The 26,036-nt window shown below is 36.9% G+C and overlaps 1 protein-coding gene across 1 annotated transcript in view; it reads right to left on the bottom strand.

The window, feature by feature from the left end:
* Positions 1-7,951: 7,951 nt before the first annotated feature.
* SRFBP1 (serum response factor binding protein 1) overlaps positions 7,952-26,036 on the bottom strand; it is a 68,094-nt gene continuing 50,009 nt past the window's right edge. The window contains exons 5-8 of the mRNA XM_058043738.1: positions 11,532-11,613; positions 9,894-10,632; positions 9,425-9,462; positions 7,952-8,697 (exon numbers count right to left, since the gene is read on the bottom strand). Of these exons, the coding sequence (XP_057899721.1) occupies positions 8,504-8,697; positions 9,425-9,462; positions 9,894-10,632; positions 11,532-11,613 (1,053 nt within the window). The 3' untranslated portion in view covers positions 7,952-8,503. The remainder of the gene's footprint in view (positions 8,698-9,424; positions 9,463-9,893; positions 10,633-11,531; positions 11,614-26,036) is intronic.

Genomic DNA, 26,036 nt, shown 5'->3' with positions numbered 1-26,036 from the left:
ATCTGTGAAAGACACACAGAGAAAGCAGTCTTCTTAACACGGAGGTAAGCAGTTCTCAGAAAACTGTGAGGGTTGCTCATATGAAATATTTATCAAGAGACTTCATTTGGTTTGTATAAGGATCATTAACATTGTATAGAGTTCATATGAAACAAATTACAGAGCAGTGAAAGAAAAGTAAAACATATGACCAGCGCAGTCTTCTATAACAATATCAGTGAAGCAGACTGAATTAATGTGACTTGCTTAGTTAGCCTGTGAAATATTCATTCCTTACTTTGCATTAGGAACTCAGTAGTTAAATGAGCCAAACTTACATTTCACGCTTTTAACATGTAATCTCCCCATCTTACCTCTGAAAATGTTACTGAGTACATAAAATAATAGAACAGTTAATGTCAGAAAGACCTTTTAGATCATGAAGTCCAGCCATCAACCTCAGATGGCTCCACGCTCTCCATGAAAGCAAATTCTCAAGTGCCATTTTCATATGGCTTATGAACACTTCCAGGCATAGCGACCTCACTACTTCCCTGGATATTCTGCTCTAATGCTTTACAACCCTTTACATGAAGAAGTTTACACACACTTCACCACTACCTCCTTCCCTCAGGGATTCATGGAGCGTGATGAGATCTCCCCTCAGCCTCCTCTTCTCCAGGCTAACACCTCATATACATACATATATATATATATTATATATATATACATACACATATATATGTGTGTATATGTGTGTATATATATATATATATACACACGCACACACACACACACACACGTATATATGTACACCATACATAATATCATTATATCTCTCCTCTCAGGGACATATTCAGGCCGGGCTAGGAAACCAAATGTCTGACTGTTGGCTGACTTGTGCTTTCCAGCTGACAAGTGGGTATTCAGCAGTTCCTCTTTCTGTGCGTGCCTGCTCACCTGCATAAAATTATTTCTCCTCTCTCAACAGATACTGAGAAATTTGCAAGAAGTGGACGAGATGGTGACAGATGTTTTGAACTGAAGTATCATTATACAAACTTCACTAGGATGCAAACACTATAGAAACAAAACTACAGAACATACACAGATATATGCCCACACACCTTATGTGACTTTGAAGCACTTCTGCTGCTTCTCAAGCAAAACTTAACTGGATTTTGAGAATCTAAATTGGCATTACTTGTATTGCTATTGAAATGCGTGAAACTGGTGCTTCATGTAGAGATATTTTAAATTTTGATAATCTAACTCATTCATAAAAACATGGGACCATTTCTTAGCCCCTTCAAATCTGGAGTTTACGTGATAGTAGACTGCAGTGGGAATATTACTGGTGAATGAGTTGAACATATTTAAAAACGTAGAAAAAATGTACACAAAATGAATTAAATAAAACTCAAGAGAAAGTACTAATGTCAGCTATCTCAGAAAAGACAATGATGAAAAACAGAATAAGAGTGATGATACAGTACTATTGAAAATTCTCGCTAGGACACATTGATATGAAAGAGAGAAGTATGTTCAGTTTTCAAGGAATATTAACATATAGCAGAGAAATACATATATATTATATATATCAGTTATACCCCTGCAAGAAAAGTTATGTTTACATTTTTAATACATTAGAAGTTTTTCCATTTTCTTAAGTGAAAAACAGATGGGGTTTTGAAATACAACTTTCATCTGTGAAAATTAATTAAAAAGCTTGCCCACCTTTATATGTTCAAGAAATTTTTCAAGGTGGGACTTTAAAAAAAGTTCTGCAAACTTAATGTGGATAAAAAATACCTGTCAAGAAGTGGGCTCTTGGAAATGATGAAGAGACCCTGATGTGGTCATCTGTGAAAAACATCCAACTTGAACAGGTTAACCATCAAAATAATACAGGCAATTAACTCAGGTGGCACCACAAACAGAAGTAGGTCAGAATCTCTTAGAAAGTATTTTTAGTGTGAAGAAAACCTACTACCTGCTTCCCCCTTAAGTACTGTAGTTGACTTTAAAATGTATATCTCAATATTCAAAATAACAAAGTTGAAAATATACTATGTAGAGAGGAAAAGCAAAAGTCAGTGTATTTGACATCCTACTTTAGGCTGTTCAGGAACCAAATGCAACATTGTTAAGGGGAAATCTTCCAGCCCAAATTAATGTTTTTGCTGAACTGCTTAACTGGTGCTGGGTGTACTACTCCTCCTCCCATCCCCAAATTATTTTGCTTTTGCAGTGCACCCTGCTGTAAGCTACAGTAGCTGTGATTTTTTGTTTTAAACTGTGAAATGACATATCACAAGGGGATCTGGCTTTTTTTTTTTTTCAGAAGATTTCTGATCATGTAAAATGAAGAATCTACTTTGGAGCAATGGGACCTAGAAATATTGATTGGTGTTCATTAATTTCATCAGCAGTTCAAAACACCTAATGAAATATTGGAAGCTCAGTAAATTAAAAAAAAAAAAAGAAAAAAAGTGCTATTCAATATGGTTAAAAAATTAAAAATCTGAGGAGTATGGAGAGGTTTTATTATCACTATTGAGAATACTTCAGGTAGTATTTGGAAATATTTTATGCTTTAGAACCCTATGGATTTAATTTGGAAGTTTGATGAGTTACCATAACATCCTTCACGGATCAGCTGTTCTTTAGTACGTTTATTTAAGTTTATTTCCGCCTTAATCATGACTTGGTTACAAATTTGCACAATCAGAATTTAAAAGAAACCTGAGAATCTGCAGCCTGGTGACTCCTACCCACCAGTGGGAGAGGGTGCAGAATAATATAATTTATACCTGCAGGTCCCTTTCTGTTTGCTGTGAGATCCATTATAGCAATCTGTAACCAGTACGGGCAATGAACAGAAGCAAAATTTGTAAAATTGATTTGTGAGAAGACCATTTGTAACATATGTCTGCAAAAACGAGGGCCTGTTTAAAGTCTAGGCTTCTGAAATCTCAGCCCAAAGAGTTCTTAGGTTTAAGAGGCGTTAAGGGATGCAAGCGCATTCACCTTCCTACAGACGTAGGCCAAAATTGGGGTCAGAGTCCTGAGAGCAGCTTGGGCGATGGACACAGGAGCTGCTGAACGGAGTTGCAGGCTGTGGGCACGGCTGCTCCCTGGGCAGAGGAGACTGGGAGACTCCACTGGAGTCAGCAAGGAGCCAGAGGGCCTTGAGCATCTGTGCAGGTGGAACAAGTGGGAATGGCCTCATTGGGAAAGGTGTTCAATGCTGTAACTTTGAATATTGGGGATACTGGAGCTACGAAAATGTAGCTTTTTTTTCCGTAGCAAAATATTGTATTTGTTTTGAAATGTGTGTTAAGCGACATGACATTGATGTACAATAGCACAAAAATTGCCTAAGACATGAACAGAAAAACAAGGGATTTTAGGATTAAAAAAAATGAAGGAATGTGACTTCAACCCTGTCTTAACTATAGTAAATCACAACGCAGTAGAAGTAGAAGAGTTTATTATATAGCATGTGTAGAAGTAGTTCTAACTAGGGGAGCGCCAACCAATATTTTCAGTATCTTGGCTCTGCAAATTTGACACCTTATTTTTTGCATACTGGAATATGTTTTTGGGATTATTAATATCTTTAAAAACTGTTTTAGAAAAAGTTTTTATTTTTACTGCACATTATATTTGGATTCCATTTTACCAGACATCGGGCTTGTTCCCTTATCTTTGAATTGACATTGGTCTCAGTGGGAGCAAAACCAGATTTAAATTTTGTGGGATTTCTACTATGAATTTGCTGTCTTGCAGTCTCAAATTTCTTCTGAAAAGCCAGAATGTATAAATGTGTGTGAAACAATAACCTCCCACACTTCAAATCTTTACTTAAGAATTGCACATAAGGAACATAATGTATGTCAGGCTCATTAGAGGAAGGGTTTGCTATATATTTTTTTTAATCCTGAAATACATTTGGTATTTGTGTATTTCTAGACAAAAGTGTTACAAAAATGACAGACTGGTCACCAATGGAACCAAAACATTGTCTAGATGATGTTTTTGTGTTAGGAAAAAGTCTACTCGTTTTTTTTTCTGCTCCAGAATGAATGCACATATCAAATGTACCTTCCTATTGTCATTCATTCATTGTTTGCAGTCTGCTCATTCAAAACCAGCAGGGTGGTTTTCATAAATGAGACACTGAAAGGTGGTTTTATCCTGTGTCTCACATTTATGCCAAAAAGGCATTTTCATTTTCTCCAAATCCTAAAAGGTGCTGAAAGATTTTTAACTTGAATTAAAACCAAAGAGTATGTAATTGGGAGGTTTTTATTATGCAACTAAATGCTACAGATACAGTGAAATGCCACTTATTTTTGCAACTTTCTTGAAGACTTTTCATTATTTTCTTCACTTTTCTTCAAAGAGTCTTAATTTCAGTAACTTTGCATCTTTATCTGAAGAGCTCTAATTTATAATATTCATGCACTAGCTTTGTATTCTTCACTGCACTTTCATATTCTTGTGTTACCTGCCCGTATTATGGTTGCAAGTTTATGTGAAAATGACTTGAATAAAATGTTTCAAGCGTTCTGCTTGTCGAAGTATTGCACTTACTGCACAGGCCAGATCCATCCCTCAGTGAGAAGGCTTCAGTTAAGGTTGTTATGTCTACCTGAAAATGAAGAAAGTTCTGTCTTGCTGACATGGTCTCAGAAAAAATACGACAAGAAAGTAGAAACAAATAAATAAAAAATTCAAGGCATGATAAACTACCCCCCACACTACAAAAAGGATTAACGTGTCAAAGTCTAACAGGAGGAGGCATGTGCTTCATCCCGACACATGATTTCCTTACTGTATCTGTCTTGGTAAAAACAGGAACTTAAAAAGCACTTTCTGAATTTCTGCTCCAAAAACTAAGCTTTCACAGAAAGAACACTTGAGCAGTACATGGTGGGAAGTCTGTGTACTCTAGAAAACTGACTAACAGATCAAACATGCAGTTACTCCAAACACATTTTATCCTGTTATTTACACCCTCTGAGTACAAGCCAGAGTCCTGCTGCCTCTTCGATCTCTATGCTGAACTGGTGAAACAGTCTGAGTTGTGAAGCATCTCTTGTCCCTCACTGAGGGACTACTACAGAAGAGAATAGTTGAAAAGAAACTTGGAGTCTAAATAGTTTAATAGTTAAAAAGAGTCTTATTGGAGACTCTTTCCTACTGGAAGTCATCAAACACACAAATATCAACTAATTGGCACTCTTGGCTTCATGTAAATGGAGACAAAACCAGTGTAATATCTTTTCAAATTCATAAAAGTAGAATTATTTCAGATAAAACCCTCTTTGTGTAATGTTTCTCTATTTAAAAAGTATTTCCTACCCTACTATAATTAGAGCTAAGAACTTCAAACTGAGAATTTCTCCAAGTGCTATTCCTAGAGTACAGAACCTGGAGTGGATCAACTTCTGTGCAAATACAAAAATGCAAAAAAATGGCATACCTTCTACCCCCATTCTGCTATCTCATTTTCACATTGCATCACAAAATGATCTACCACCAACAGATCTACCACCATTCACAAAGCAGGTCAACACTTTCACTCCAGAAGGTATTGCTCTAACTGAATTTTCATTCAAGCTCCTTTTTTCCTGATCTAACAATTCTTAAAAAAACTGATTAAAGAAGTATTTACGCCTCTTTGGAAGTCTACAGAATGGGCCTGTCAATAACACACCTATTGGCTATTAAAAAACCCCAATAATCACATTTAAACTAGTGATGACTGTCTTAAAAGACACTGAAAAAATCTGAGACGGATTTGTTGGTAAGCCTGAAGTGAAAAAATTGTGCACCTGAAGCAGCCTAGTAGTATCTGACAGTACTAACCTGGCTAAAGATATTTCTTCTACGGTATGGCACTGAATGGAAAAGCATGGTTCTCAACATTTTAAAATCTAATCATCACAGAAAGAAATAACTTCCCATGTCACTATAAAAATAAATTGCTAGTACTTTGTGAGAGGCTTCTGTCTAAACAGTGCCACAGATATGATGTAAGTTAAAAATCACATATATCCTGAAAATGTTATGTTGTTATAATGAAGAGAAAACGTTCTAAACTTTATCAACAACCTCCAGGCAAGTTCACTGGGTTTATCAGTTCATAAACAAATCGCCCAGTTACACGTAAAAGATATTATCAAGCCTCCACCATCACTACTCATTTGTATAATGTATTAAAGCTGTGATCCAGGTGAGTCACTAAGCATGAAAGTAGCAGTAACCCATTAGAAAATGAAGTAATGCCAGTATCCTAATCTCTCTTCTCTCATTCATGTTCAGTGCATGTTATCTTCTTTCTTTTCTTTAAAGTAAGAGCTCAGAATATTTTGGAAAAAAAAAAAAGGGATGTTTTGATAAGTCAGGCTTCCTTCAGGGAGAATTCTGTGGCCACAAATTACAGGTGTAATAACGCAGTAAGAAACTTGCTCTAATGCCAAGATAAACCAATGCTCCTAGATCTTTTAAGCACATGCAAAAAAGCACTTTAGAACATTGGCTCCTTGAAGTCTTGAAGTTTTTTTCAAATTATTTGCAAGCTTTAAATTTTTGATCCTTAAATAGGGCAGTCATCTGCTAAAAGAAAGGTAAGCAGTCCATGAAAAACTCTTACCACTGATGACACCTACCAAAAGACATTTCTCTTGCCTTACACTGGAAGCAGAGAAGTCACATACCAAATCTTTGTTTGTTGTGTTATTCATCTAGGATTGATTTACTTATTGTATTTAAAGCTTTAAAGATTAACATTTGCACCTGAAATCTTGAAGTTTGTAGAAAGCAGGCAAATGCATGGCTTTTTCTGTGAAATACAATCCTACAAAATCACAGTAAACAAGTTTCTGTGCTTTACTTTGAAGCTTTTGGCCTTCAATAATGTTCCATACGGTACAGTGAAAATAACAGCAACAAAACCACTCTGAAATGAAAAGTGGTTTGAATTTCTCATTCCTCTGGGAGGTAATGCCATTAAAGACAGTATTACATATACTGACATTTATTGAGTACACAGAAAAAAAAAGCCTAAACCATGCCTAAATATTAATACAGAACAGATCAACTTGAAGGTTTAGGCTTCAAGAACTTAACACAAGATGGGACAAGTATAATGTAGCATTATCTGTGCTTAGTCGAGGACAAGGATCCTCATACTGCTGGCAGCATTTTCTAATGCAGCCCAGGGGCCTGATGGCTTTGGCTGAGACACAGAAAAAGACTAAGTTTTTTCAGACTGTATGTAGGAAGGCCATCTATACCTTAAGGAATGACATATTCTACAAGTTTCCAGAGATGTAAGAGCAGACAAACCTGAAGACAGGAAACTGATCAAGGATTATTAAACACCATAAGCTAAAATATCACAAGATGTCACTGAGCTGTAAAACTGGAAGCTTGAAGAGATGGATGTTGCATGATGTATCACTGTGTGCTCCCTCTGTCCTTAAAGCATGCCTTTCTGACTACTTACAAGGATCCTGGGTTAGATGGGCCTTTGGGGTGATGCAGGGCTTTCCTCAGGCATCTCAAAATGCTACATGAATAGCACAGTCCAGTCATTTACCAAGTTTATTAATTAATTTGATCATGAAAGGTAACTATATTTATATAAACAACACTATTAAAGACTAATTACACATTCAGAATTTCTTTCAATTAGGTAGTAGAAGAAGCACCTGAAGAAGTATTCAATGAATTTTTTTTGTCATATTCTAATCAGATGAACTCCCAGTGTCAAACTGGCACTTAAAAGTCAAATGTTTCTTAGTGTACAAAGTTTTTTCATGCTTTCACATTCCTTCAGAAAGTGCAAGACGTGCAAGACACACATGTTGAAGAATCCAGACATAACTAACCAGAACAAAGTATTAAAGACACCTCTTCATTTCCTCAAATTGCCAGTATAATCAGAGGACAGAGATCACAATGTAAAAGAGCAATATTTTATTCTCTCCAGAAATTTCCATATTATGCTTAAAACACATTGACTTTTCCAACTACCCGATACACTGATGAATTTATGGAGTCTCTTCAAGTTAAAAAATCTTTTACTTTGTCTTAGGTGAGATACAATATAGAACCTTTCTTTTGACAACCAAACTCTCATATAAAGTAAATTTTTTTACATACCAAAAAAACCCTTACAAAGCCCCCTCCAAGGAATCTGTACTATTCCTACAGGGCACAAATTATGTTCCTAAAAACCCTTTATGCATGTTATGGTATGTTTCATGAATGGTGGCACTACATAATGGGACTTATGAACGAGCACCAAATGGTCATACATTAATCAACAGACAGCACAAACAATGGATGAAACAATCTTGATGTTCTACAATGGTAAACAATAGTTGCAAATTTGTAGATTAATAATAGTTGCAATTTTGTGGGTTGCAAAGGTTATGGACAGTATAACAAAGATGTTCAAACAGCAGTTGCAGAAAATTTTTTTTTAGAACCTCCATTTACATATAGTCTAGTCATCAAATTTAATCTTTTTCCCCTGGAATGCTGTAATTTGAGACATCTGCTCCCTGCGTCGCCTGCTTGCTTCCCATGAAGGATGAAGAGGCTGCTCCAAAGGTGCTTTCTTATTGTTGCATGTAATTTCCCCTGAAGCTTTTGCAAATGGTTTCTTCTTCTTGAGCTTTGTTTCATTTTTAAGAAAACCTGTGCAAGTACAAAATAAAACATTAACTACATCAGGAACCTTAATAAAAGTATGCAAACTACCTTGGGATTGCAGATATTCTCAAAAATTTCATGATGAGCCATGGGGAATACAGTCATCTGAATATTCACAGCAAGATTTCTTCATCTTGCAGCCTGATAAATTGCCACTCGGTAGGCTGCAGACAGTTAAGATTTATTAATACTGACTACACTCTAAATTTGTGTAGACAAACATTCAGCACAATGTAAACTTTTTTCTTCACAATAAACCAATGACTGTTACACAATGTAACTCAGTATGACTGGAATTATATCCTTAGTCCAATGAACTCCAAAATAGTACCACAGAAGATAAACTGAATAAAATATTCCATATTCAGGAGCTAGTGAAGAAACTACATGTGAGATAAGGTCCTAGTTACATATAACAATCTGTTACCTTTACCTATGCACAAGTAATGCTAACTGCTTGACAGACAGAAAAGCACTTGCCAGTGTAAACCTTATGTTATGTATTTCAAATATGAGAAAATAGAAAATAGCAGACAATATCCACAGATTAAAATGAAAGCTGAACAGTTTGACCATTTTAACAACAAGTGCTAAAATATGTGCCACAAACTTGAAAAGAAACAAATACATCCCATCACGAATAGACTGCAGAGGCAATAAAATTTCAAAAAGTTTTTTCTCTCCTAATTTTACCAGGTTAAGTAATACATACCTGTTCTTTCCTTTTTGAGAGGCTGATCTTTAGAATTTCTAAAAAACAAAAAGAGAAATTAAGATTTTTCAATAAAATCATAAGATTACAAACACCTGTGAATAAAGAATCATCATCATCAAAACAGTAACGGAATAACTTCAAACATAACATGCAAGCTTCTTCAATACTGCTCCAACCATGCTAATAAAGAAGTAGAAAGAGAATTATTCAGAAGTGATTGAATTTGCATTTAGATCTAGTTAGGCATCATAAATCAGTGCTACTGTGAATATAAAAAATTGTCAAGAAAGCTTAAGAAGACTAGTGAGTAGTTTCTGTGAAAATGTTCTAAGATTTAACCGGCTGAAATTCTCTTTGTTTAGTAAGTAAATTCTCTTTGTTTACTAGAAATCACAACTAGAAATCACATTTTCATTGCCATGAAGGAGGGAAGGAATGGAGAATATAACATGGGGAAGAGGTTTACCTTCTGTTCTGAGATTTCTGATTGGTGGTAGACAAAGAACTGCAGAACACTGACTCCAGCTTGCTTGCTTTTGCAAGTGGCTTTCTCTCTTCCATGATCAAATCCTGTGCTGTCCCAGACACTCTGCTCTTCTCTGTTTTCATTACATTTTTCTGAACACTACCCTTTTCTTTTGTTGAAGAAAAATTATTAACTGCTGCTACTTTTTTCTTCTTTTTTACTTTTCCAATGAAGAAATCATCATTGCTGTCACTGTCAGAATCTGATGACTCATTATAAAACCTCTCTTCAGTACTGTCATCAAAGTATTCCTTTTCATTGGGATGCTCTTGGTCACTATCATCAATTATTTCTTTTATTTCATTTAATTTGTTCATACTCATATTTTCTTTCCTTTTTTGATAGTCAAGCTTCTTTTCTATTTTGTTTTGAGTAACTGTTTGCATTTTTCCTGCCTGAAATGAAGGTTCCTCTGGAGCATTCGCTCTCTCCATTTCCAGAGTTTTCTGCTCAGATCTGCTCTCACAGAGCTCTTCAATCACTTTGTCAGTTTCTACTTTCATGCCTGGTTTTGTTTTGTGTTCACATCCTTGCTGTTTTTGAGGCCGCTTACAAGCTTGGTCATCCAAGTTGTTATTGGAATGTTGTGCTGATTTAGGCTGTTCTTCTGACTGATCCTTCTTCATAGGAGTGGCTTTGTCTGGGTTCTTTCTTGCATCCTTAAAAGCTTTTACAGCAGCTGTGCAAGGGGCAGAAAATATTTTGTTGCAGCTACATATGAATTATTTTTATATAATAAAACATTTTTGCAACTTATACGTGTTGTATTGAGTATATTTTGAATGTCCTTATGAAGTATTTACCAAACACAAGGGACAAGAGATACCTTAGAATACAGTATCAACAAAAGTGAAGGAAAAACCCTGAAAATATTATCAATAAATACACTATGAATTGGGTTAAGCCATGAACTTCTCTTTCAAAAATCATCTGCAGCTGACAATCATGCTCACTTAGTGTACACTTGTACACACATGTACACTTCGTGTGTAAAACTGCAAACTAACACTAATTTGTTCATATATAATTAAATGGGTATTTGATATGCTCTGTTATTAATGAAGTAACTTTGTGACATTACTACTAGGGCTTTACTATTTGTAACATTAATTTTAGGTGGAAAATTCCAGTTTCAAGAGAAATCCTAAATAACCACGAAAGATACCCTAAGGATTCTGAGGACAGTTTTCAGGGGAAATTAAGAAAGTGATTTGTAAAACTTTTTAGACGCCTTTGAAAATCCAGTTGCAATAATCCATTTATCTTCCTACTTAATTTAGAAACACTCTATTACATCTATTTGATTTTCAGAATTTCCATTATAAGCTCTGTTTGTTCGACACCCTATATTAAATAAATGTCATATTGTATACTATCACATATAAAGCCATATAAATTTCAAGCCATATAAATGGTTTGAAGCTCGTGGCTTGGTTCACTGCAGCTAGTTTAGCCCCATTACAGAAGCTTTTAGTTTTTGTGGGTTTTTTACTTTTATTCACGTCAGAAATACGCATGAACAAGGTAACACACCGTAAGCTATAGATGAAATAAAAAATTCAATAAAATGTTTCATACCTTTAAGCTCAACAAATCTGGGCTTCAAGGTGGGGTGTGTTGCAAGTCTTGCCATGGCTCGCTCAGCTGCAGTACAGTTTGGCTGCACAAGAAAAATTCAAGGGCATGAAGTCAACAGAACAGTCAGCTTACACAGGTCTGTGTCAGTATGCTACAATGCATACTGCTAATGTGATCCTCACCAGGAACTGAGCAAGAGGAAAGCTTATGACACTAACAAGTATTTTATTCTTCATGTATTACCATCATTCTAAACACATTAAAATCTTCCTACCTAAACATTGACAGAAACGTAGCAGATACACAACATGTGATAGTTCTCAGGTACTGAACAGGGATAACACAATTTATGTTTTCTTTAAAGCACAACAGACACTGATTTGACACTTACTATTTCATACCAGAGCAAAGAAAATGAATGAACTCACTGAATAAAGAACATCATACTGGTAGAAAGCATTCTGCTTGAAGGAATGCAACAGCTTACAAGAATTACAGTATTGATCCCATTAAAGTTGGCAAAATGACGTAGCAGATACTGAAAGAATTCACGTAAACCATTGAAAGGCAAGGTCTAACTTGACCATAAAGACAAATAATTTTAAATTTGACGTGGTAGAATACTGGAACTCTGCAAAGTGATTCAAAGAAGAAATATTCTTGCTTCAATAAAAAAAAAAAAAAAAGACAAGAAGAAATTGCTTCTAATCTGACTTCCTCTTTTTGATACTGGAAATCACAGGCGACACATTGCAAAAGCTCTCGTTTTCAGATTCTTGTCATTACTCTGCTTGAAAAACAAAATGAATGGTATCTAAGACTTTTCCAAAGACAGTTCTATCTTCTTTTGGTTTTTTTCCCCCTGTGTGATTGTTTGTTTGTTTCCTTTTTTCTTATTTTCTTTTTTGAAAGGAGGAAAAGTAGGTCCAACAGATTTGTAAAACACACCATTATCAGAAAGATTTCTTAAAAGCTTGCAGTGGAATTCTCTGGGAGACAGTGGAAAACAAATACAAAAGACACACCTTTCTTTTTTCCTCCCAGTGCTATTGCAACGGGTACATATTCAAATTGTTTCTGTGATTTCAGCTTTGTGCTATGGAAATATCATAGCAGAAGCCACCAGAATCAACAGAGGATGATATTCACAAAGAACCAGACGAGTGCCCGGTGACCCAACCTGAGCTGATTTTGGTGCCATCAACTCAACAGAGCATGCTGCCTCTCCTGTCCTAAACAATCGCCGCAGCAGATGGAGCCCAAGCCACAGGTGTTATCTGTAGATAACAAGGAGCAGAAGTGGCACTGGCTCTCTCCTGGCATGGAGTTAACATGCCTCATAGTAGACAACACGGTGCTCCGCTTTGAATTTGCGACTGAAACATTTTAGAGTTGGTAACACATCAGTGTTTTAGTTACTGTTGGGCAGTGCTTGCACAGCATCAAGGCCTTCTCTGTTTCTTGATCTGCCCCTACCATAGGCAAGGAAAACCCCTTGGACAGCTGAGCCATATGGACCAAAAGGATATCAAGTCCTTTTCAAGTCATGCTTAGCAATACAAGCTTGAGGTAACAAAAAGGTATGGGGAGATGTTTGGGGTTATGACATTTATCTTCCCAAGTAACCATTATGTGAAGTGAAGCCCTATTCTCTGGGATGTGGATAAACATCTGACTGGTGATGGGAAGTGGTGAATAAATTCCTTCTTCTCCTTTTCTTGCACATACAGCTTTGATTTCCTCCTTGAACTATCCTCATATTAAGACAGAAGTTTTCCTGACTTTGCTCTTGGGATGCTCTCCCCATCCCACAGGGGTAGGGTGAGTGAGCAGCTGCTGGCTGGGGTCAAATCACCATGACACACACGATACCCAGCACATCAGCAATTCACACCTAAAGCAGCTGACGTGATCCATGTACGACTGCTCAGTGGTGAATGTTACTTGTTTGCATGTCCATTTTCTTCCAGCAGAACCATGTGACTACAAACAGTTATATATCCAGTGCACAGAGAGAGATGGGACAATTCCCACCAACTGTTAGTGCAAGAGAGTCACTCTCAGTGCTTTGCTCTGAAGGAAACAGAGCAAAAAGAAGGCATTACAAATAAACCAGAGTCAGTACCTCTAAATGCAGAAACATTTAATTGGTTTGACAGCCATAAATCTTCCTCCTCAACCAGTGGAAAGCAAATCCGATTTTGTAATTCTTTCGCCATAGTTTTAGAGCTTATAAAATATACTCTGCAGTCAGCCATATTTCAAGTTTGAAGTGTAGAGCATCTGGGAATTCTAGTACTTTCTTTCCCCTCAAGTATCTGCTACTACAACATTATTTCTTCAGGTCAAGAAAAACTGGAAAAATGTTTTTTCTGAAGACTGTCTCTAGAACTATGAATGCAGGCTAGAGTGGACATGTCAAAAGATGGGTCCATTTCCAAGGGCCACAGACTGGCTTATTTCCAGGCTAGTTTAGCTCTAAGAACTTGAACTCTGAATTTTGATCCTCATGTGACAGTGCTGCATGCTGCCACCAGATTCTTGGACAGAAAGCTCGCATTTCTGAAGATCATATGCTATTTTCTTTGGAGATTTTCCTATAGCTGGAAAATCTATTTCTGAACTTAATTAATACACTTTTTCCCTCAGCTACTTCCTGTGGGTTTTGAAAGAATATACCATGACGTTCAGAAAGCAGCAGCAGCAGCTTCTGTGCAACATCTGGTGTCTTTTAATTCAAGTATTTATAGAAAGGCTTTAAGCATATATAGGCCAATCCATATGGCATAACCACATTTTTTTCCTTAGAGCAAAATACTTCACAAACACTACTCACACTGATAGCCACCAGCTAACAAACACACAATATGATATTCACATTCCCTCAAATTTCTCATTTTTCTGTGTATGGGTTTTTTGGTTTTGCTTTGGTTTGGGTTTTTTTTTTTTTTGGCACAGCCCACACTCAATTTATTTTCCCTCAAGTATTTTCCAGTATATAAAATGTTTTAGAAATATAGACAATACAGAAAAAAAAACTTAACAAAATAAATCTGTCTTTACGATCAAGAACACTTTTACCCGTCCTTCCCTTCCCTTGGACATTTAATTAGATACTAAAATTGTACACCTTTCTTCTGACATACTTCTGCTACTTCTTGCATTACTTTGTACTACTTATTTTTTATGCAAGAATGTGCTAGTACTTTCTACAGGAATGTTCTTCCTCCTTCAGTGTGCAACTGAGGCTCTGTAAAGTGAACAAAGCAACAGAGCAGTCTATAGCCACACTCAGTAGTGAGAAATTTTAACTTTCTGTTAAATTAAACCCCAGCTGGTTGAGGCTGGGGTAGAGCTTATTTCCTTCACAGTGGCCCCGGTATAGGGCTGTGTTTTGGATTTGTGCTGGACACAGGGCTGATAACACAGAGATGTTTGGTTAGTGCTGAGCAGGGCTCACACAGAGCCAAGGCCCTTCTGCTGTTGGTGCTGCCACACTGGTGAGGGAGCTTGGCAGACACAGCTGGGACAGGTGAGCCCAGCTGACCAAAGGGATTTCCAGACCGTGTGACATCATACTCAGAACCTGAAGTGGGGGATAAAAGGAGGAACTGGGGGGACATTTGGAGTGATGGTGTTTGTTTTTCCAAGTCACTGTCACGTCCGAGAGGGCCCTGCTCTCCTGGAGATTGCTGAACGCCTGCCTAGCATAGGAAGCACTGCATTCATTTCTTGTTTTGCTTTCCTATTGTGCACAGCTTTTGCTTTCTCTATTACACTGTCTTTATCTCAGCCCATGAGTTTTCTAGCTTTTATCCTTCCAATTCTCTCCCTGATCCTGCTGGTGCAGAAGTGAGTGAGCAGCTGTCTGGAATTTGCTGTTGGCTACAGTTAAACCACCTGAGACAGCCTCCTAAAATTCTACCTTGGTAAATAATACATTATTTCTGTAAATAATACTAAAAACATCTATTACCAAACACACGTGTAAGCCCCACGTAAGAGAGACAAACTTGGTAAACAGTGGCAATTACTGTAAAGAGAATGGAAGTTACAAACTTGCGAAGATAAAAGCAGATTCCCAATGCAAGTTCTGAGATGTGCTGGAACAGGTCAGAAGTTTGGAGTGGCCCTGAGAGTTGGCACCACGGGGTAAAAAGAAGGAGTAGTGTGATGTAAACATCAGGCAGAAGCTGGGTGGGTAGAACTTGTTTCATACAATGCAGGTAATAAAGTGAGAATGAGAAAGTGAGTGTCTCAAGGCAGATGTGACTGCAGGAGCTGAAGGGTATGCCTTGGTATTAAGCCTGAGACAGTAGAGCTTCAGGATGAATCAAAGGGCAGAAACCTGTGATCAATCTGAGAACATGAAATGTAGACTTTTGACCATTGTTATATTCTGAACAATCTTTCTGTTCCAGGGTACTTTTGTCTGTACCCTCTCTGCTATAGTTATAGTCAATAACAGGAAAGAGGTCGTATTCTGTTCTTCAACTGACTTTTGCACTGAAGAGAACTGCCTCATTACATATCTCATCAGAAAAAAGACTCTTATTAGAAGCATATACTACTATAAGGACAACAACTAGAGTTCCACCTGGGTGAGAGTGCTACCAAACTGGTAATGCTTGGTGGCTCTGCATCTGTCATTAGTCAGTTATTTAAAACAATGACATTCAAATGGAGACAGTAAGAAACCCCACTGGGAAGCAAGCAGTACATGGACAAAACATTATATAGAAACCAAACTTGGGGAATGTCATACTAGTTTTTAAACTATCTAGAAGTGCAGTTTAATTTCAAATGTTAACAACACCCTGGATTTAAAATAAAGGAAAGAGAAAAGGGCCAATACTAACTAGAGTAAGCATAAAAAAGGTAACATCCAATTCTGGGCCAAAGATGTCATTGCAACATCCTTTATTAGCAGCTTGGGAGAAGATGTCTCTATTAAAAAACAGCACAAAGCAACCACACTAGAAAACCTGTTAATCCGTACATTTTTTACAAAATTCTAACTAGTTACAGCTGTCCTTCAGAACAGCAGATGTGATTAATGTGAAGTCACAGGGTGGCTGAAGGTGCCAATCATGGCTGTCACCCAAGTCTATACTATTACCTCATACTACTTTGGAACAAGACTTGAAATAAGTTACTTTCTGACTGTGACACTCAGCTAGTTCTCCCTCTTGCTTTATGTTTGTAAGGCATACAGCATGGGGTTTGTGGCCATCAGACATGGCGAAGATTTTGGCATGGGAAGCAACTGCTTAATGGTATCACTCATTGCAGCATTGCTGTCTCAGCTCCTGACAGCAAGGGGTTGGTAGCTGACTGTGTCTCACATTAATAATGACAAATGATGACAAATTATTTACTCATCATCTGCCAAAACCTCTCATTTTTATAATAATCTACTACTTTGATTTCAATCAAGCGTTAAGTATTTTCAATGTAACAGAAAATGATCATACAGGTGTAATAAAGTAGCAATTATAAAAGCTTAATAGCATGACAGGTGAGAAGTTCTTAAAGAAATAAATTCTTTATGGATGTCAGAAAATTGCCTAAATTTCAGTAGAATTTTTTTTTTAATTGGACAATATACACTTTTTAAAATAGGCTGATGAAAAATTTCCATTTGAAGATAAAAAAAATGTCTTAACAGGTTTAAAACCTTTGCAAAAACTCATCAAGACAATGTTCTATGATAGAACCACTGAATTAAAACTGAACAATTTCTTACAAAACACCAAGATACACAAGAAAACTTGTTTATTATTCTTTTCAATGCTTGCCACAATTTATATTTATTTACATTGTTTTCTTTTATCATAGTAATTCAACCATGAAAGTATTTCGATATTTACTTTATTTATCTTGAAAACCATGGTGGGTCAACCTCGGCTGGATGCCAGGTTCCCAGTGAAGCTGTTTTTATCACTCCCCTCCTCAGCAGAACAAGGGAGAGAAAATACAGCGAAAGATTCATGGGTCAAGATATGGACAGGGAGAGATCTCTAACTAAGTACCACAATGGGCAAAACAGACTCAGCTTGTAATAATAAGGAAGTAATAATTTATTGCCAATCAAATAAAAATAGGGTAATGACATCTAAGAACTAAACCTTAAACACCTTCCCTCCACTCCTCCCTTCTTCCCAGGCTCCATGTCACTTGCCATTTTCTCTACCTCCTCCACCCCAGAGGCACAGAGAGGGACACAGGGAATGGGGGGCCTTGGGGCCGCTCACACATTGTCTCTGCTGTCGCCTCCTCAGCTGCACTGCCTGAAGCACCTCCTTCCCTTCTTTCTCCCACATATTCTCACTCCTCTCTTCCCTGGTTGCAATTGCTCCTGTGCATTCCCCCCATTCCTTTTTAACTCTGTTATTCCAGAGCCGCTGCCACCATCGCGGAAGGGCTCAGCCTTGGCCAGTGGTGAGTCCATCCTGGAGCTGGATGGCATTGGCTCCATTAGACACAGGGCAAGCTTCTGGCCCCTCCTCACAGAATACACCCCTACAGCCAACCCATTTACCAAAATCTTGCCATGCAAACCCCACACAAAACATTATGAAGAACACAGGGGTACCTGACAATACACAGTCTTTTTACTCATATGTAAAACCGCACACAGTAGAAGGCAGAAGTCTGGGAAATCTATCTGAGCTTGGGCTGCTAGCTGCTGCACTGACTCAACTCATCAGTGCCTACCACAGACTCTTGAATCCAGCACCAGGAAACAGCATGAGATTCTTCTAAATACTATCAAGGTACTTACTCTGCTATAATTTTATTTGAATGTCTGGACCAAAGCTACCCTTTCCCAATAGATTTGTCCACTTCAATTCACATTCCTTTCCACATTGTCTTGCCTTGTTCTTTGGCTTGTCTTTTATCAAAAATAAGTCTGATGTATAAACATGTTTCTATCATTCCCCCTCTTCTTTTAAAATAGAAGTTCCAAATAAGTCATCAATTCAAACAAAAATAAGATTATTTGCTGTTCTTTACTACATGCATGATAAAAAGTACCTACTATCTAAGCATTTTAAGATGTTCACAACAGGCTCTTTAAAAAGCGTAGCACTCTGCAAATGTTAGATGACCATATTTAATGAGTATAAAAAAGTCAATAGAGTTGCTTTGGACAAATCTGTCACAGTTAATTTAATCAGGAAAAGAAGTGTGAAGTAAATACTTATTTTTCAGATTCTGAAATGATCAAAGAAAAGTGGAGTCTTTCATCCCAAACTATCAGAGTGATGTACAGCAGAGCTTGGCATAAACCTCAGACCTGCCCAATTACAAATTATGTACTTAATCTTCTACACTTCTTTCCTTTTTCTCTTCATGCAAAAAAACAATTCCTATGATTGTTTCAATAAAGTAAAGTCAGAAGCAGGCATGGATTCTTCATTATTTCCTTATGGAAAACAGGGTCAACTCTAGGTGTAAGTGGAAACTGCTTCTAACTCATCTTCATTTTTTCCAAGGCTACTAAGACTATGTGTCTATAATCATCTCAATTTGGCATCCCACACAAACAATGTGCACATTAAAAAAAACAAACAAACAAACTTCTGAATATTATGAAAGACGACATAAAGTGAGCTCTGTGACAACTCCTCCCCAAATTGTGATGGTCTAATTCAGATGAACACTGAAACCACTGCTGGCCTTTACGAAAACCTCAGAGAATGCTGAACATTATTTTATGCTATAGAAAACTGTGGACAAATTCCAAGTAGAAAACAGATGTGAAGGAGTGCTCCCTAAGTCAGAGCCTAAAAAAATTAAATAATTTCAATTGTATATCCAGGGCAATTGACCAGGATAAAATACACACAGTTCTAACTATACAAACAAAATCAAACACATAAAGTATAGCAATATGAAGTCTACATGTTTTTTTGGGGTTTTTTTAATATATAGCCTTCTATAAAATATATGCCTTTCATATTTTTGGACATTTGAACTGTTTGGGCATAGTATTGCAATAAAATATATGCACTGTGCCAAACTGCATAAACAATTCTCAGGGAGAGCATAGATGGCACTAAAAAAACCCATCCAAACCCCACATAAGAAAATCAAGCAAACATTCCATCCTAAAAAGGTAAGACACAATCATATTAATATATTAAACTGCAAAGCAAAATAAGATGAAACAGAAATCCTGAAAGAAAATATGTACTTCAGGGGGAATAGAAACAAAATCTTGGATAACAAGCAGTAGCTGTAAGAAAGAGAAAGTTCTTTGCCACAAAATTCACACAGTCTTAAGAGAAGAAAATGAAATTTGGAGAAAACATGATAAACATATTAGCTGGACACCAACTATATATCAGATCTGAAACAATAACTGACTTTTACAAAAAAGTAAAGTTGAGATCATTTCTTTTAACTGGCCATCTTGAATGAGGGTCTGAAATATTAAAACAGGCAGTTGTCCAAATAGAGAGTTAAGCTAGGTAAGATAAAAATTAATCATGAAAGAAAATAAAAAAAAAAATTATTATTTATACTTATTTGTTATAGAAAAGAGAGCAAATAGACAAAGGAGACCAACAACATTCAGGCAGTGCTGTAAAACAATCAGTAAACAGAATTCTCTGACTTCACTTTAACCTGAGTGCATCTGAACTCCCGTGAGGCAGCTGTGCATCACAGGCTTGTGCAAAGACTGAGTGGAGCTCATGGTAGCAACTAAATTGCTGATACAGGGATGAGCTCTGTATTATTAAAACTATTATAATGAACCAAAAAGTCCAAAATATTCTGTCTTGGATGAACCAAAGGAGCTTCAGAACTGAGAAATTCACAACTATCTCTATGACATGGATATGCTGACAACACTCCGTACCAAAATATCAGAGATGTAATCTTGCAATATCCTTACAATATTTCACTTCAAAACAGATGCTCAAATCTCAAACTATAACTATACAGATGCAGGCTTATACTGCACGCAAAGTGTAAACACATATGAACTTAAGTTTATAGCAGAGAAAGTAGACGTAGTTGAGCTCTTCAAATTTAAAACAGATGTAATGCTTTAAAACTGGCTAACATTTCAAAAACAAGTGCCACTTTAATAATGTATATTTCAGATAATTTATAACATAAAGGAAAAAAAAATATCCCTGTGGACACATCTTGCTCAGACCTTTACCTTTGCCAGCATTACTAGCAGGGAACACACCTATATATAACTAAAGTATTGTCAAGCTAATGTCTTCAGATAAAACTCTCAGGAGAGATGTACTTCTGTTCAAAGTCCTTCCTGTTGAAGGAACTAAGAGAGAGTGAATTGGAAGCACAGATGATTTAGAAGACTTCACAAGCACTGCTCACACTAACCAGGGTTAGGCCATGTTATAATAAGCTACTCAAGACAGCATTTCTTGGCATACCACATTGCAATTTGTGTGCATGATTGAAAACAGATTTTTTAAAATATATATATATATGTCTTTTAGACTTTTTCTGAAAAAGAAAATGGAAATTCAAGTTCAGTTCACTGAAAAACTATTAAAACATCAGAGATAAACATGCCATTTCTCTGGCACCAAAATGTAGATTTTCCATTGTGAAGTCTATTGACTTAATGCATTTGAGACCAGCTCTAAAGATAAACACACATCAGATACACATACTATCCCTGGTATCACTTGAGCACATCAGCAGAGAATGGATGCAAGATGGATGGCAATCCTGGGTGCTCACATTTTATAGCTGGTATTTGACCTTATGGCACACAGAATGGTTATGCTTAGAGGCTCTCTGGCACCTTCTAGGCTATTACATTATTATTACTTAACTCTGGCATGCTGTCTCCCTAGTGCAACCACCGAACCACTCCAATCATTTGGCAGTTATTCCAAATCCAAGAAAAACCAGATCATCACCAGTAGAAATTTAATGTTGTTATATTTCCATTAAGTCACTAGTTACCTCCAGTTTCCAATACTTCATCTTACTTACCAATATTGCTAGCGAGGTGCAATGTGCATAAATTTATGCTGTCATTTTACCAAGCTGCTAAGACCATCAATTTTTCACATGGATGGTCTTAAGAGCTATGTTCATTGAAATCCCAATACATGAGATTTTTTTTTAAACAGAATTCCAATAATTCAGGAATACCATCTACAGTTTCAGGCAACAGTGGCTCTAGCACTTCCTAGTTTTCCAGGGTCAACAGCAGATTGATGGGCTTCCTAATGAGCTGAAAGAGCCTGCTTAATTCCATAACTTTTGTTTTACTTGTTTGATTTTTCTAAGAATCAATTTTTTAGTACTTAGTTGGGCATTCTAAAAACTTATCTGGAGAGCAGAGATGGGAGCAAATCAGAAAAATGTACTTTATTTTTACATTATATACATAATGAAAAACTGATAGAGTTTTATTTGTAAAAATAAAAGTAGCATGAGGCACCAGCAGCTGGTTTTCATTTTCAGAAATATCAGGAATGTCAGATTTTTTTTTTTGATTTTGCAATGCAATTCTGAGTCACACAACAAAGCAAATATACAGAAAGAGTTTTTCCAGTTAATAATGCAGTTAACAAGAACTGTTAGTCTTTAACATAAGTAATCACACATGCTTATATAACATTAAAGACATCTTAACACTTAAAATTCTCTAAGCAAGTAACCAAAATAATGTTTAAACTCATGTAAATTCTACCTTATGTGGTCTCCTTGCACTTTTCTTTTAGACAGAAGTGCATTCACTTGGCACACTATCATAGAGTCCCAACTCTATCGTGCTTCTCAAAGCAAGACCAAGACAAAATAAACTATGGCCATTTTCCCCTCCAGGGTTCACTGATTTCTCACATTCACAAAACCAGAAAAAAGCCTTCCTGCTGGAAGTTAAATCTCTTAAAACAAGCTTCAGGAAGCTTGGTTGAAATTGCTCAATGAGTATCTATTCCCAGAGGATTTTGAGATAGATGGCAAGACAGAGGAAGTATTTTCCTTTGTCATTTGGTTGCACAAATCCATCTCCCTGCCCCTTCATGTGGATCAACTCTACAAACCGATTACTTTCCCTATAGATACATAAAATATACAATGTAAAGACTCTCTCTTTAGTATTCAAAAGGATTAAGCATAACTGAAAACACCCGCTCTTATTATCTGTTCTAAAGTTGTAGCTTCTCTAGTCTCATTGAACATTTTCTGTTCACCATTACCATTCTCACTGGGGCCTGTAGTACACAACTGGTATCAAACTTTTGTCACAGCTGGAACTTCCACTCAAAACACTTCTGAGTGCTTTTTTTTCTGATAATACCTTTGAGCTGTGAAACTGCAGTGTTTCACAGAAAAGTACCACCATGCATGTACATCACACCTCATTATCCCTGTAAAGATGGTAAATTGCATTAAGTATCTTGAAGATGTGATGGAAGAAGGCATCCATATTATGTGATGATGATATATGACAGGAATTTTAGTTCCCCGCCATTATTGTTTTCAGTGAAAGGATTAATACTGAAGCATTCACAATTTACACTCTTTCCCTGTACCTTAGTATTGGAGGTGTCAATCAACTGTCACTGTAGTCAGTCTGATTTACCTTCATTACTTGTTGGATCAAGCTGTTCTGTCCTTGGCGTGTAAGAGACATCCCCAAAAGTAGCTACATGTTCCCTGTGTGTCACATCACTTAGTTTGATGTTCCTCCAAGCATATAACCTTCCCTGTGCTTTTAAATATTCCTTTATGTCCTTTAAAATTTTTAGTGCTGACAACCCAGTGCAATAATGATTATGCTGCAGGTCATCTTTCATGTCAGCTGTTCCTGGCCCCAAACATCCTACAAATATCTAAGTGTCTCATTTTTATACCATACACCTGTCTAGGCACTGATATTCTGCCTCACAGGCATTGTATGCAAGTCTGGGAAATATTCTGGAGAAGGAGACTGTGGCCATCAGTAACTTGGCCTTCCTTTATTTAAAAATAAAATAAGAACCCAAACTCAAAACCCACCAAAACAACAAAAGCCAAACCAAACCAAACAGTTGCCAAATCAACCACAATACTCTGAGAACCTCTTTTTATGCCACTTTTCCTGTATTTTCTTCAAGGCAAGTACAGAAACAAGACAACTTCTAATGTTCTCCTCTATTATTCTTGCGACAACTCATATCCAGATAGATACTGATCACACATCACTCAAACACTCATTTAAAGTAGGAATGAAAGTTGTGAGTTGCTTGTCTTTTGTGAGTGCTGTGACATAAAGCTTTCTGTGGCTGAAGAAGTACAGCCATGCATATGTGCAGCATCATGCATCACAACACCACTGCCACAGGCACATCTGACTCTAGCAACACTGTTCTTCCCACCCTGCTTTGCATCTATTATACCCTCACAAGCATATTCATTTTGTTTGAATTACCTGGGGATCCAAGCTAAGTCTCACTCACAAAAATGTGAACCAACTTCCTCTGAGTTTTACAAACTGATATGCTTGCCCACATTCTGGTCTGGCACATCAAGTAAGTGAAATGAGCACATTCAAATCAAATGCAATCACACCACTTCTGAGTCTAGGGACAAGACTACTTCAGCAAACTTGACCTGTTCAACCAGGCAACCAAATTAAGAAATACAGCCTCACAGGGATGAAAATGAGTGGTAGAAAGATTCTTGGACTAGCAATTTAAAATCTGAAAGGAGACAGCCCTTTTGTGTCAGAGATAAAAAAATATCTCTGTGAAACACTGCCAAAGTTACTAGCAACTTATTTCAACACTGAACTTCAAAGGAAGACTCCTTCCAGAATGAACAAAATCAAAGCTGCTTGCAATCAATGCTCATTGCAATTGCTACTCTGATGTTGAGGACAATGCTAGCTCTGGTCTAGCCTACCTCCTTGATCCCAAAGAGTGGCACCACAGTGGAGTGTGTATTGCAGCCTGGTTTGGATGTGAAGGAGGAGCAACTGGAGAAGATGGATAAGGTGGGGGTGATATGGACAGAACCCAGCACAATTCTGTACTCTCCCACTGGAAGCCTGGGGAGGGATTGATACTGGCTAGGCTAGGAGACATATGGACAATTGCAAAGCAAAGTAGGTGGGAAGAAGACTGGAGACAGATTTGTCAAAAACTGGCAGACTTCATTTATACTGACATAAAATTTCAGTTGCAGCCACAGTAATGGATTCTAGGCTCTAAAATACAGCCTGGTATATATAAAGGCCATGCTAAACAGCTTGGAGTTCAAATGATCAAATTTGGAAGATGAGGAACTTTCAGGAAAAGAAAATAAAGAACAATCAGTTACACAGAGAAAGTATTTACACCTGAATGTGATATTCATCAATGAATGCAAAATTCTTCACTTCATCAGTGGTCTTCAGAAGATCACAAACATTCCTGTTTAAGACTAACATCTGGTGTCTGACATGGAAAATTCTCAGGAAACTGTGGCTTCACACATTTAGTGTAACTTCCAATGAAACTGAGTAAAAATACTCAGGACAAAAAGAATCAAACTCTGTAACAGTGATGCCCAGCATAAAGACAATTATCTTAGTCTGTGATGCAGGAAATTGTAACATTAAATGAATGCAACATATTTCCAAAAAATATAGCATGTTGACAGATGCATCTATTACAGACAGAAAAGTCTATCGGGTGTGTAATATGCAAATTAGTATCTCTTGTTTCATAATGAAATAAGATGGGAAGGTAACATTTTAACATGTAGGAAAAGAAATTGACTATTATTATTTTACTATTTTCAGCATAAACACTTTGTTGGAGAATAGAAACAATCATGTAACTTAGTAAGGCAATACATTCCTTCTGGAACAAAAGGAAATAAGATAACAACATTTCCAATACTTAAGACTTATAGGGTAGGGGGGATTGAGTGAGATGGAGATTATCTATGAAATCCAGGCAGGCTATTAAATTATCAGTGTGTAACAACGAAAATTTAGATAAAAAGGAGAACCAAGCTTTTCATGGGTTCCCCAAACCCATTTGCCCCCACATAGCCAAAATCAAACCACAAAACTGCAATGTATTAATGATAAGCATGTTATACAATGCTAATGGACTGTCACATCAGTATTACAAAGAAAATTGATTCATACAGTAGTCTTGTCCCTATGGTTTATGTACTGCAAACAAAATATTTCCATAAGCAATGTTAAAAAATCCATGTACAAAAGAATTTACTATTAAAGGCACTAACAACAGAAACAGAAGTTTTTCATCAATAATAACATCTAGACTAATTAGTATGTTTGTGTCATGAGTAGAACTCTTCAGGAGGGCGGGGGGGAGGAGAAGGGAGGTTGTGGAAAAATCCTCCGAACACGAAATGAAAGACAGCGACTATTCTGTGTCTGACCCAAAGCCTTTGAAGCTAGCAGGAAGTCTCCAATTAAAATGCAGAAGACCCTTTTTAGGGGCCCTTTTTATGATTTAGTACATTTCCTCAGATTAAATCTACAGTACATGCAGAGGG

This window comes from Melospiza georgiana, chromosome Z (genome assembly GCF_028018845.1).
Source record: "Melospiza georgiana isolate bMelGeo1 chromosome Z, bMelGeo1.pri, whole genome shotgun sequence".
Classification (NCBI taxonomy): domain Eukaryota; kingdom Metazoa; phylum Chordata; class Aves; order Passeriformes; family Passerellidae; genus Melospiza; species Melospiza georgiana.
The sequence above is the reverse complement of the archived record's forward strand: the minus strand, read 5'-3'. Positions and strand labels throughout refer to the sequence as shown.